This window comes from Peromyscus leucopus, chromosome X (genome assembly GCF_004664715.2).
Source record: "Peromyscus leucopus breed LL Stock chromosome X, UCI_PerLeu_2.1, whole genome shotgun sequence".
Taxonomy (NCBI): Eukaryota; Metazoa; Chordata; class Mammalia; order Rodentia; family Cricetidae; genus Peromyscus; species Peromyscus leucopus.
Window position 1 is genome coordinate 121,526,388 of NC_051083.1, and position 14,983 is coordinate 121,541,370.

A 14,983-nucleotide genomic window follows, 5' to 3' on the forward strand; every position below is an offset into this window, starting at 1 on the left:
GCAGACTGGTAATGCCATGGCCATGTGGCAAAATATAGATCAATAGAAATAGGTTAATTTAAGATGTAATAGCTATGTAGCAATAGACCTGAGCCATAGGCCAAATACTTTGTAACAAATATAAGCCTCTGTGTGTTTATTTGGGACCTACTGGCTACAGGATATAGGAAAACTTCTGGCTATATAATATATATATATACTTGACTTTTCCAAATCTTTATGAAAATATTTTTCTTGAATAAAAATGAGTGTCATTTCTAATTTTGACTCTTCCTGTTATATGCTATGCCAGAATTCCTATGAATATCTGATGCCCTTATGAAAAGAGGCATTATGTATTATTGCTACTGGCTATATGCAAAATTCCATCGAAGAAATCAATTTAGGTTTTTGCTGTAGTTCTACTTCCAGGGTTGTCAAAAGTAGTTAGCATCAGAGTAGCTGATGAATAACTTAATCAGAATTTTTGCACAGACATGCCATCTCTAGACATAGTCAGCTCAAGCAAAACATATTTAATGTATTAGTCAGGGGTTTGCCAGTTATTAACCTTGGTTACAGCTATTATAATGATCAGAGAAATGTTTTCATTTAAAGTTTCTTTCTTCAGAACTCACAATTCCCTTGAAGACTGGTAGTCATTGAAACCCTTCTGTTTTTCCCCTGTGTCTCAGCAATGCATTGACTTACATATTTTTAAAATTTTAGCCCTTAAATAGATCAGCAATGGGCAATAATTGAATCTTTTAACACATTTAAACATAGAAATCATAATTGGTCTTTATATTTTATTATTCACATATATTAAATTATGTCAATAAATGCATATCAAAAATGTACTTTTGCTAGACACTTATGAAAGGTTAAGGGTAGAATAAGGGAAATCAGTTATTAACCAATGAGTACAGAATTTGGAAGCAAACTATTTCAAAGCACAAGTTTCATAGAAATATAAACAACATGGAAAAATGTATTAGCATTAATTTTGTTCAAAGGGGGGGGGGGGGGGGGGGGGGGGGGGGGGGGGGGGGGGGGGGGGGGGGGGGGGGGGGGGTGATTCACTATAATTACATGTGATTAAAAAATAAAATAAAAAAATAGAAAAATGTATTAGTGAGTTATATTTTTGTTCCCTATCCTACTGTGGATTAAAATAAACAAGAAGGTAAGGACTAAAAATAGGGCCTTCATTGAATAATGTGTTCGTGCTATTCATGGTGTACTAACATAAAATAATACTAAAAGGCCATTGGTTCTTCCATATATCCATGAGATTTTACTGAGTATACTGGAGCAATCTCCTAATGGTCAAGGTAGGTTATATATTTAAAGCTTAGAATTATTTTAGGAATGAAATAAACTAGTGTCATCATAGCAACAGAGTATGTGTGTGAGAGAGAAAGAGAGGTAGGAGGAAAAGAGAGGGGAAAAAGTAATCTCCTCACATCTGGCTTTACCTGTTAAAATTCTTCTTTGTCTTTCTTGACCATTATTTTATATTTTAGTTCCAAGATAAATGGTGTTTTCCTACAAACATAAATTTGGCTCCGAGTTAAAACCACTAGACACTCTGTTAAATATGTGCCCTATGACTTCTAATTTAGATTACTTTTCCAGCTTGGCCTCCGAAGCAGATCACAGAGCCAGTATCTGTCTTTGGCTACCACCACTATTGTCTTTCTGATTTGAGAAAGTACCATTGTCAGTCATTTTCACACTTAAGAACATAAACACATATTTTTCACCCTGAATAACTTACCAGCTTTGGCTACTTCTTTTTTTAAATAGAGAGCATGAAAAGAAGATATTTAAATACCAAGCTGGATTTTCTTTTATATTTTAATGAAAATCTTAGCACTACAAAGAATAGTAAGGAGGTGAAACAATTGTGATTTGGAAAAATTATCTGGAAACTTGAGCTTTTCTTCCTTTAAAATAATCTCGTTTTACAATTTAAATTCCAAACGATATGACTCAGAAATGTGTCTGTATAAATACCCTTATAATATTACAATCCATTTATCTGAACAAAAAGCAACCATCAAAATGTATGATTGCATATATAGATTATTTGACCATAGTTTTTTTTTTTTTTTTTTTTGGTTTTTCGAGACAGGGTTTCTCTGTGTAGCTTTGCGCCTTTCCTGGAGCTCACTTGGTAGCCCAGGCTGGCCTCGAACTCACAGAGATCCGCCTGGCTCTGCCTCCCGAGTGCTGGGATTAAAGGCGTGCGCCACAAACACCCGGCTGACCATAGTTTTTTTTAAAAAAAACATATGCAATGAAACTGGGAATTTTGACAGTTAAAACTTCTGCAATTTTATACTAAAGAAAAATGTAATAACTGTTAATTAACTAAAGTATATCAATCAGAAAAAGTTACAGATTTTTACATTTATTTGTAATTGTGGGAGGAGGAAGGGTCATGACCCATAGCACACATATGAAGATCAGAGAACAACTTGGAGGGGTTTGTACTCTTTTTTCATCCTGTGGGTTCAAATGGTCAAACTCAGGTCATTGAGCTTGGCAACAAGTGCCTTTACCCACTGCACCATCTCACTGGCCCAACAAAAACTTAGAACCAGAAGCTAATGTTTCTTTGTATCCACTCTCTTTGTTTTAACACTTAACTTGATAATCATTTTCTGCTTTAGATATGATACTGCTCATGTCAATTTTCAATTTCTTTTCTTTTGTGATTGAAACAATGTCAGTTCCTTGAAGAGCTCTAATGATTAAAGCATTGCTCTACACTGCTTTTTATTAAATTTGCAATCCTCTATGATAATAACCCTAGACCTTAAATTATGTCTAGTTGATGTTATACAGATTTGACATAATCCAAGCATTTCCCATGTTACATAAAATTTCTAAGAGTGTGTTAGTTGCTCTGAATTGATCAATGAATTTGTATAAATTTTAATACTTCTACATTAGCATATTCACTGGAGATGTAAATTTATATCACCGAAAATTAGGTCATAAGCTACATGATGACATTCTATCTCAGAAAAAAAGTCTGCCAAAATTGTAAAATATAAGGACTGGAAATGATCTAGCTCAGAGGATATTACAGGAATATGACAGCTTAATGCAGTCTGTTACCCTAGTCTGGATCCTATACTGTAGAGAAAATGTTATAATGAACATATCTGTCAACTCAAAAAATTGGAAAATGGATAGTAGATGAGATAAAATATTTCAATATTATGTTTATGTTAAATTTACTGAACTTGAGGAATATACTTTGTTGTGGCTACCTAAGAAAATGCACCTATTGCTAGTAAATAAACATGGAACTACTTTGGAGTAAGATATGAAGCTTTTCAAATTTATTTTTATTGATTTACTTTATGTGTGTAGTGCAGAGGTTATGTACATGGAATTGGGTGTGACTGCCTGTGGGTATACATGTAGAAGCCAAAGGTTGACTTTGGGTATTTTTTTAGATCACTCTCCACTTCATTTTTTGAGACAGGGTCTCTCATTGAACCTGGAGTTTGGTGTTTCAACTAGACTTCCTGTCCAGTGAGCACAGAATGATTCTCCTGAGCCTGTCCTTCATGTCCAAGCCCATGCTGGGGTTGTAGTGAGATTTACCAGGGTGCTGGGTATCTAAATGTAAGTCCTCATCAAAGCAACAACTTTACTCACTGAGCAATCTCTTCAACCACCTACTGCTGAGAATGTAATATACTCTTAAGTGGCTCCAAAGGAGGAGACAAACAGATTGTTTGACACAGATACATGATAGATAGATATATAAACAGAATGAATGACAAAGCATTCGGGGCAAACTGAATCTGAGTGAAGGCATGTGTTTTTCTTTGTACCGGTGTTAATCTGTCCAATTTCTTAGAGTCTAACCAAGTCAGTCCATTATGTATTGTGAAATAAATCATATACATTAATCAAAGCACTTTGTGCTAAATGATAGATACCAACCACAAAGGATTATATGGTCTATAATTCCACTTATATGAATTACCTAAAACAGATAAATGTATAGAGAAAAAATAGACTAAGAGTTACCAAAATGTGAGAAAAGGGATGGAATATGCCTGCTAATTGGTATAATTTTTATCATTCATGGAAATAATAAGTTCCAGAATTTAATAGCAATGATGTTGGCTCAACTCTATTAATATGTGAAAACTATTGAATCATACTCTCTAAATGAATGATTTTATGGTCTAGAAGTTATATCTCAACAAAGCTGTTTTTAAGGAGAAAAAGGAAGGGAGGGGGCTGAGGATGAGGATATTGCTTAATTAGTAAATTGTTTGCTGTGAAAGCATGAGAACCTGAGTACAAACACCCAGCACCCATATACACTCTAGTACCTCCTAGTTCTAGGATGCAGAGAAAAGCAGATAGATCCCTGGACCCAATGGCCAGCACTCTAGTCATTGCACTTAATGTTAAATGAGAAACTCTGTTTCAAAAATGACTGATAAATACACCCCAAATTCACCTTTGACCTCTGCATGTACATGCATCTACACACGTGAACACACACACACACACACACACACACACACACACAATAAAGAGTGAAAATGAAAAAGATGTAATATATAGTTAAAACAGTCAATTACTTAAAATATTTAAAAAAAAGCCCAATGGTATGGCCATAAGATTAGGAAGGCCAATAAATAAAGAATATATATATATATATATATAGTCTAAAAATGCCAAAGAACTGAGAGTCAGAGTTGTTGAGTGTATAATCTGCAGGGATTCTAAGGTCCTCAAGATTATAAACTACTGTTGCCACCATGGGAATCAGTGTGTAGTTTCTTCATAAAGCTAAAAAACCCTATAGTTATACTATTGCATCACTCCTGGGAAGCTTGCCAAATGACATATCTGACATGAAAGTAGAAGGTAGACTATTTGGGGGAAGGAAAAGAGGAAGCAGACTAATGGGAACAAGAGGAACAGGAGAGGTTAATAGGGGGTGTAGAATGCAAAGTACATGATATACTGTAATATTCATACACAAGTACACACTTCAATAAGCAAATATACCTGTAAAGGTAATTTTTTGGGGGGGGCTTATCACATGGGAACATATTCCATTTAACATTATATTTATTTTTATCATTTTAATTGTACCAAATGTATATAGTACAGTGTGACAATTAACATATGTATATAACATACACTGATCACATTATACTAGTTACAATTTCTATCTCCTTAAATATTTTGTGATACTTACGTTGTTTAAAATAGCAAGGTTTAATTAATTTCACAATGGCTAAAAATCTTGTGATGGATGATGCAAAATCATAAAATTTTGAAATAATAACTAATGCATTTGCACTTTAACTAAAAATTCAATTGAGACATATGACATTCTCTAAAAACAAACCTGTAATTATATCACTTTCACCTTTCCCTTTCCTTCCTCAACCCTTCCCATTCACTCTGTCTTGCTCCTCTCAAAACCATCGGCATATTTTCGTTAGTTGTTACATATTTGTATGTCATATACATACATATCTATATATGCCTAAATATATTAATACAATCTGCTCAATTCATTTATCCCTGAAGAAGAGTATTTTTCCTGCTCTTACTATTCCTTATTGCTTGTAGTTCTTTGTCAAAGATTGAAGCCCCATGAAATTTCCCCTTTCCATATCACTAAGTCTACTGGTACTGTACTTGTTCAAGTCTTGTTTAGGCAGCCATGTTGGTGAGATTTCATGGGTATAGCTTCCTTATCATTTCTAGTAGACATAATTTCACTGCAGATTTCCTGTTCCACTTGTTCTACAACCTCCACCCATACCCCGCCCTTCTTCCACAATGTTCTCTGAGCCTTAGATTCTTAATTGGAAGCAAATCTTATGGTGGTATTTTATTTGTACTGAAATGTGATTTTAATTGTATGTTAATAAAGAAAGTTGCCCTGGGGTCAAAGCTATTAGAGGCATAGCAAGAGCATGGTGGTGGTGGCGGCGCATGCCTTTAATCCCAGCACTTGGTAGAAGAGCTAGGTAGATTTCTGTGTGTTCAGGGATACAGCCAGCATTGGAGACATACACCTTTAAGACCTGGGGGGTGGTACTTTCAGGCAGTGACAAGGCAGTCATGTGTTTGGGTTTACAACCAATGAGAAGGCAGAACAGAAAGACTATTTAAAGATAGACAAACAGGAAGTATCTCTCTTTTGGGGAAGCTAGGAGCACTGCAGGAGGTAAGATTTTAGCTCTGCGCTCTGACCTCTTGGCTTTCTCTTTTACATTGGTTCTGTGTTTCTTGTTTTAATACGATGGTTGGTTACATCAACAAAATCTAGGTTATCAAAAACAAAAAAAAAGAAAATAATATTCTTATGTTACAGCTACTACAGGACTGGTATGGCTTGACTTCTCAGTATTTCCGATAATGATTCCTCTGAATGAAAATGCATTATGGGGTGCTAAAAATGATCTTAGTTTATTTTCAAGTGATGTGAGAAGCAGTGTAATAAAGTTAAAGTATGTGCAAATTATCTATTAGAGAATGAAAGCTTATATCTTTAATTCAGAATAACTAAATGGGGCCCTACCTAGATTCAGTAATATGGCTAAGGTATGAAACTATATAACTTGGAGAAATTTGTTTTCTTCATACTGTTGGCTTTGGTTGTCCCAAAACCACAAATCATTGGAAATATATGCATGGGAAAGACTTTCTTCTCTCAAAATCTCTGTTGTCTACACATTTTTGCTAGAAGACACACTGTGTATTCCAAAAATGGTCAACTGGTTTTGACAAAAGATAAGTAATTAAATAGAGTTCTAGAACATTCTAAAATAAAAATACAAATAATTTCATTTATCGTTGAAATTTTACCATCTCTGCCTGGTATATATTATTACTATTCTATTAAATAAATACTAAGACATTACCAAATTTTCCATATTTAAATAATTACTTTATAATTATTTAAAATAATTATAAAATTATTTTATAGTTAATATATATTCCAAGCACACTTAAAAATTATTATAAAAACTTCATGTTATGAAGTATTTATGCTATGAAGTTTTAAGAACTCTCAAACCCTTATATGGAACTGTCAGGAACAAGGACAGAATCTCTAGTTAGTGGAAAAATACAGACCCCCAATAAGACAGGGAACTAGATCATTTTACAGTCAGGTTGCCTAGCAACAGGACATTGAGTCAGAGCCCTTGACCCTCTCACCCTGTAAACATCCTATACAAACATCCTGTTAGCTTGCCCCACCTTATGCAGATGACAGCTTCATGCTCCCCCCACCCTGTGGACCTATATAAACCTTTGTGGAAGAGAAATAAAGTGCACCTTGATCAGAATCCAGAATTGGTGTCTTTTCCTTTGTATCTCCTCTCCCTACATTCCTTCCTTAGGGTGGTCGAGAACCCGTTGAAGCCCTGCAGGCAGGGCATGGAATTCCTTATTAGTTTAAAAAAAAAAACCAAAGGTAAGAAAAATTTTTCTTTATGCATAATGAATGGTAATTTCCTGTGGTTTCAGAAAGGCTTAGTTATATCATGGTTAAAAGTAAATATGTTATGAAATAATGGTTAATTATGATCATCTGTGCCACAGATGGTTTCTCACTGCCACTTGAGCCTACACCAAGTCTGTCCCCTATGGCAACAAGAAATAAAAATGGGGAAAGTGTGTGCAGTACAAGAACCCTAAGATTAATCATGAGAGATAAATTGTTATCTCTATGGCAATAACAACATGGAGGTGTTTTTATTTAATGAATAAAGGTAAGAAAGAAAATTGAACTGAAAGAATTATGGGAAACAAAAGCAATATAGTCCTTCAGAAATGTAAAGACAATCTGTAGAACAGAAAATCTCTACTCTGGTTTATAAACCACAAAATCTGTCTGTTTTCTTTTATTTCAATTTGGATAATGGCTTTTCTATCAACTGAAATGCCAAGGGTCAAATTCTCCCTTTCATTCATGACTTCTAGTGACCCTCTTCTGCACATATTTGTTAAAAAGTCACTATGTGGACACAGCATTTCCGTTTATGTGTTGAATATGAATGGTACTTATTACTATGGGAAATGTAGAGAAAATATGCAGCATGCAAATGGAAAAGAGTTTTACAAATATTATTTGGACATGACCAGCAAGGAAAAAAGAAAATTCATCACATCTAATAATATGGACAAAACTAAAGATGGAGAGAGTTTTAAGCAGGGTCAAAAAAATGTCAACAGCTTGAATAAAAGTAAAACAAGAACTGTGAGTTTATTATATGATAATTTGCTGTGCAATAATCCTTCTGTACACTGTAAATATGTAATTACTATCATTGGTTAATAAAAAGCTGACAGGCCAGTAGCCAGGCAGGAAGTATAGGTGGGATAGCCAGACACAGAGGACTCTGGGAGAAAGGAGGGTGGAGTCACAGGAGTCACCAGCCAGATGGAGGAGTGGGACATACTAAATGGGATAGAGGTAAAAGCCACAAGCTTTGAGACAGCACATAGATTAATAGAAATGGGTTAAGTTGTAAGAGCTAGCTAGTAACAAGTCTGAGCTATTGGCCAAGATTTTACAATTAATGTAAGCCCCTTATGGTAATTTGGGATGGGAAAACTCTGCCCACAATAGTCTTTGGTGATCTTGCTAAAAAGACTTTCAATGGAGTTAAAGCCACACTACAGTGGATAGAAGAGGGATAGGAAAAAAATCAAAAACAATTGAAGGTCGACATTTCTGAATAATCTGGAGACACCAGTGACTATCTAGGGTGGAAGGGGGAGGAGAGGTTGAGGAAGGCTTTCAAGGAGCAGGGGTTGTTCATTTGTTTGTTTGGTTTGGTTTCTTTCCTTTTCCTTTTATTTTTTCAGTGAATATTAACTAAACAATAGGAGCTAGTAGTTAAGGCGTAAAGATATATGAAGTGAAGCCCCAAGGTAAAAGAGAGGGTGATTAAAACATAAGATAAATGGTAGAATGACATAGAGAAGAAGGAACACTCTACAAATAGGCAAGGATAACAGGATGACAGGGGCAGATGCTAGTGTACCATGTTTGCATATGATAGACAAGGAAACTGCATTTTCTGCCAGATGACCCCTATTTTCCCATTAACATACAATGCTAATCTGTGAAAATCCAAAACATAGGGATGGAGGAGGTAAAGAACAGCTATTTGGAGGAAAGGAGAAAGGAAAACATGGCCACACATGGGAAAAATGCAGCCATAAGTCAAATCCATCCCACTCTCTGTTTTAGTGAATAAATTCTTACTGGAACACAGTGATATTCATTCATTTATTTTATTGCCTATGATTGCTTTTGTGCTACAACAGTAAAGGTGAATGGTTATGATAGCAATTTTATGGCCTACCTACAGAGCCTAATTATTTACCAAGTAAGTTGACTATGATCTCATTTGGATAGAATTATGTTCGATTTGGGTCTAGAGATTACATTTTAAATGAGATGAAAATAAAATAGTGTGCCAGAGGGGATGATGATCAATTTGTTGAAGGGACCTGAAGTCAAAATTGATAGAGAATTGGAACATTTACTCAGAGAGGAGTGAGTTTTCATTCCTAGAACAGAGTAGTTTAGATATTTCATCCCTGCATTTAGCTCTGGCATAAATCAGAACTATTTCCACCTTAATGAGAATGTAATTACTTTCAGTAGTTTGCAATTGCTTACTTAAGGTTATTTTCTCTTAACAGGAAATACATATATGTAGGGTTTTGAATAAGAAAAGCCGTCACTGGCTTATATATATGAATATTGGTCCTAGTTGGTGGAACTGTTTGGGAAGGATTAGGAGATGTGGACTTGTGGGAGGAGCTGTGTCACTGGGGTGGCTTTGAGGTTTCAAAAGACTCACTTTATTCTCAGTGTGGCTCTCTGCATCTTACTTGTGGATTATGATGTGAGCTCTCAGCTGCTGCTCCAGCTGCAATGCCTTCCCTCTGCCATTATGGACTCTAACCATGGGGAACCCTAAGCCCAATTCAATGCTTTCTTTCATAAGTTGCCTTAGTCATAAAAAAAGGAACTAAGATAGAAGTTAGTGCTGGAGTGGTACTGCTGTTGTGACAGAAATGACCATAGTGATTCTTGAAGGAATGTGATTGTATGCTGTAAGCAGAGATGAATTGGAAGACAGTAATGCTGACAGTTATACAGACAATGGACACCTGGCTCCAGAATTTCAGAGGGGAACAATATTTATAACCAGGTTAGAAATCATTTTGGGCTGTTGTGGCAAAGGGTGTGGTTGCTTTCTTCCCTTGTCCTAAGAATTTTCTGAAGCTAAATGTAAAATAAACCAATTTCTTTGGTAGAAGAGTTTTCAAGAAACAAGTGGGGCAAAAATAAATACAAAATACAGTTCGAAAAGAAAAAAAAAAACAGCACTGAAAAATATAATGTTGGAGCCAAGGCTTGTACTGAAAAAGCTAAGGAGATTGAGGAGAGGCCTGATCCACAAAAGAATAAAGGAGGGTTGCCCTCAGGGCAAGACCCCATTCATCTAGGCTTCCAACTTGTGAGGAAAGGCCTCAGTAATTTTCTGCTCCTCAAATACAGAAACAAAGGAAAGCTGCAGCAAATCTGATTCAATGGGGCCAAGCTGCATCCTAAGCAGGCAGGCAAACTTAGCAGCACCCTCCATTTGATTCTGGTTCGAGAATCATAGAGGATACACAGATAAAAGGGTTGTGAAATCTTTCTCCATGGTAAGGAGAGTCATTGGGGCCAGATAATGTATGATAGGGCAGTTGCTGAATGAAGCAACAGTGGGAAGTGAAACCTGGTTGTGCTGAAGACCCCAAGATGCTGAACATGCTAGAGATATGGGATATCTGCCAAGAAGAGCTGTATGTGGGGATTTGAATAATCCTGAGAGTAAGATTTATCTTGAAGGCAGCAAAGTTGAAAGAACAGAGCCATATAACCCTTCAACAATGGATGTGGAGCTACAGCATGTGGAGCTTTCCCTGCTAGGTTTTGGTCTGGGTTTGGTTCAATATTTTCTCACTATGCCTGATTCTTCCCTTTTAAATGTATATTCTATGACATTGTATGTTAGAATTATGCATTTTTTTAATCTTATGGGGGGTTACAATTAAGACATTGCCTTGAGTCTCAGAAAAAAACTATGGACTTTTAAACAGTGTTTAGACTGAAAAACTATAGAGAATTTTGATATTGGACTAACACAATTCACATTGTGATATGGCCATGAGACTACGGGCGCTAGGGAATGGAATGTGGTAATTTGACTATAAATGGCCTCTATAAGTTTATGTTTGAATACTTGGTCTCCTAGGAGTGGGACTATTTGGGAAGGATTAGGAGGTGTGGCCTTGTTGGAGGATGTGTGTCACTAGGGGTAAGCTTTGAGATTTCAAAAGACTCATGTCATTCCCAATGTGTCTCTGCTTCCTGCTTTTAGAGTAAAATGTAAGCTCACAGCTGCTACTCTGGGCACCTGTCACCATGCCTTCACCCCACCATCATAGATTCTAAGCCTCTAGAACCATAACCCTAACTAAACTCTTCCTTTTATAAGTTTCCTCTGGGTCACAGTGTCTTATCATAGCAATAGAAACACTAACTAAAGCAATATTGTCTTCTCGAGTATGTTCATTATTCTATTTTCTTTCCATGTCTGCATATATTATCGAGGAGGAGTCATTTCTCATATTAAAAGCCTACTTTTGCATTTGGCCCTGTTGATCTAAAAGAGGTCACTTGAAATGAAATTATGCTATAGTACTACACAAACCTAAAGAGAATTCCATTACTTTTCCTATAATACTAGCACTGTATTGATAGAGTAATAGATTTCCTGAAGCTTCCAATGAATTCAACGTTTTAGTTTATCAAATAGAGTAAAACCCCTGTGTGTCATAAGAAATAAGATGGACAAAATGCTGACAAGTGCCCAGAGTTTGAGGTGCCTACTGATGAATGAGCCTTTGTGGGCATGTTCTTCTCCCACATCTCTTTCCCATCTTGGCCACTTAAAACCAAGGTGACTGCATGATTTTTAAAATGTCTGTTAAGTCTTTTTACACATTTGAATTTGAATGAAATTCAGCTAACAAGACAGCACAAACGTGAATACAGATTAATTGTTTAATTTGCAGTTTGAAGAATGGATTTTGATAGCTGGTAATCACCTCCTTCTTAGGGCTGGTAGGCAGTTGGATAAGCAGTTTTTTTCCCCATTTTTGAAAGCCTAAAGATTTTCTACATTGATTGAATGACTGTGTGAGGGTTGGAGGACTAAACTAAGACAATCATGGTTGATATCAAGTACTTTTTACCACAAAATGATTTCACCAGCCCAATTTCTCCATTTTAAACATCCTGTCCCTGCCTTAAAATGCATGAATTCAAAATAAATATTAAAAATGTTAATGGTTGTTCATAACCTGAAAGTAGATCTATTGATAGGAATAAAATTCTAACTGTAGTACTATGCCATTTTAAAATTATATTTAAATGTAAAATATTTGCTTAACAAAGTACATTTGGTCCCAAGTTATTCACTAAACTGTAGCCTATATTGTGTACCAATATACCTGAACAAAGTTATAGATTTGATTGTCCTCATTTTTGTTAGAATAAACACCAGAGAGAATTTTTGTGTAGGAAGAGGTTAAGTTGTACTTGACAAAAAATTATTAGTAGTATAATACAATATGATATAATATATTCATATTCATATAATAATATAATATGAATGAGTAGAGAGGATCTCCATATCTCAACACACAAAATTATGATAAAGAGATGAAATGTAATTATCCTGATTGGGAAATATTTTATAAATGTACTAAAATAGCACACTCTGCACCAGAAATATGACCGTTAATCAAAAATTTTCAAAAGTGTTTAAAAGGATGGAAATGTTTATTTCCCTGATTTGATCATCATATACTGTATGCAAATATTGAATTATCATACTTTACCCATAAATTTTTAATAAAAAATCAAAAGTTGAAACAGATGGAAATTGTACTAACTGAACAGATTAGCAATGACTATTGAGGAGCATTTTTCAAACCAGTTTTTGTGTCCTGGAATTGATCTAACAGAGAGATCTCATTAATTTCTTCAGGAATAAATGGGGACAGATATGGTTATGTAGTTACTAACTGCTTTGTTTCCCACAGCTGCAAAGCCTGACTCCCTACTTAATGGTACATACTATTCCAATAGCATTGTATGTAAAACTTTTAGGTATATTATTGATTTTATGTTGACCATGCTGGTTTTCAACAGTTAATGAGAAAAAGCTACCATATTCACCAGAAAATAATTTGCCCTTCCAACTGATATATTTCCATCAAAACCAAAATCTATATCAAAAGAGCATATGTCATACATTTTCTTTCATGTCAGATGAAAACTAGCTGCGTGAAAACATGCACACAAAGACTCACCGAGGTGTACAAGTATCCCTCGCTGTTCATTGCCAAATACAGCTTGGTTTGAACTCCTTGAATAGCCACCACTCGAAGACCAACAGGGATGAGGTTGAACAGAGCTGAAATTTCAAAGAATGCGAAAATGTTACAATTCCAGTTTCATAGCTTTCCAATGTGTTCAACATTGCCTGGCTCCCTAAAAGCAGTGTAGACTAAGTGAGTCTAGAAATATACAAATACAGCCTTGTTCTACTTTCTAGTGTATTTGAGCACTGATTGTATTTGCTTAACCAGATCTATAACAACATATTCTCAAAGACTCCTGGGAAAGCGAAGACTTTGGTTGAAACATCCTGATTTTTAGAGCAGTGGAGGTGGGGAATATTTACATTTGGCAGGGGAGGCAAAGTATCAGGAATCACTCTGTATATCAAAATATCACCCTTCTCAAATTAAGTTTTTAACCTGCTCCACTGGACAGTTTGTGAAAATTTCATAAGCACTGTTAGATGGAACTACTAGTTAAGGAGAAATTGCTACACTCTCCTGAGACACACTACTCCAACATTTTCATTTAAATTATCTGTATTATATCCAATGCAAAAACCTCTAAATAAATCTGGGCCTTCCCAAAAAAAAGTTATTTTGTATTCCTATATTCCAAGAGTAGTATTTCATAAAGAACTGGCATTTTGCAAGATGATAGAGTTGAGCAGGCTCTTGGCATTTAGTCTCAAAGATAATAGATATAGGAATAAAAATAAGGTATGGAAGAAACGTGCTATTTGTTATTTTAATGTTTTCTGCAAAATCATTGCAAGTGGGCTAATGAGGTCTTCATCTTTCCATCTGAAGGTCTTACTGCATGAAACTTACACCCAAGCGCTCTCACAAGCACACACCACTCACTGGAGACATCCAGTGGGTGTTCTCCCACTGCCAGCTGTCTCCGCCCTCCCACACCACGAACAAAAATAAAACAGTACATTTTTAAAACGTAGTGTTTGCCACACACATCTTTTGAAAATAGCCTGTGCACCTTTCTCCTGAAAGTCATAGACCAATGTTGATGATTTTTGCCCTGTTTCTTGAGTTTGTTGGGGATGATAAACTGGTCTGTTACTTTCGTGAACAAGAATTTAAAGGTATCACTCCCATGTATAAGATTTTTTTTTCTAGAATCACTTAACTTTGAGCACTCTGTTGCACTAGATAGGATAATATGGGCAAAAATATTAATAAGGAACAAAATATTCCTTGTGAAGCCTACAATACATCTTTCCCTTAAAATTTGGGTGCTATCAAAGAGGAGCTAGGACATATTGTACAGTTCAAAATACAAGTGTTCCTACCACATGCCACTGATGGCACTTCATTCAATACTCACCATATAAAAAGCTGTGCCCTTCTGTTATGTGAAGTAAAGAAAACTAATTGCAAGCCAGGATCATGTGCTATAATTGACAATGTAATGTACAAGAAATAAACCCAATACATCATGTATAAGTCATGTTTCTTTCTGTTGATGATACTCTGCTTACAGCAGGTACTCAAAACA

At 35.5% G+C, this 14,983-nt stretch overlaps 1 protein-coding gene across 5 annotated transcripts in view; it reads right to left on the reverse strand.

The window, feature by feature from the left end:
• Positions 1-14,983, reverse strand: part of Fgf13 (fibroblast growth factor 13) — a 514,465-nt gene that overhangs the window by 59,567 nt on the left and 439,915 nt on the right. For all 5 annotated transcript variants that reach the window (XM_028854229.2, XM_028854231.2, XM_028854228.2 and 2 more), the window contains one exon: positions 13,441-13,544. In XM_028854229.2, coding sequence (XP_028710062.1) covers positions 13,441-13,544 — 104 coding nt within the window. The remainder of the gene's footprint in view (positions 1-13,440; positions 13,545-14,983) is intronic.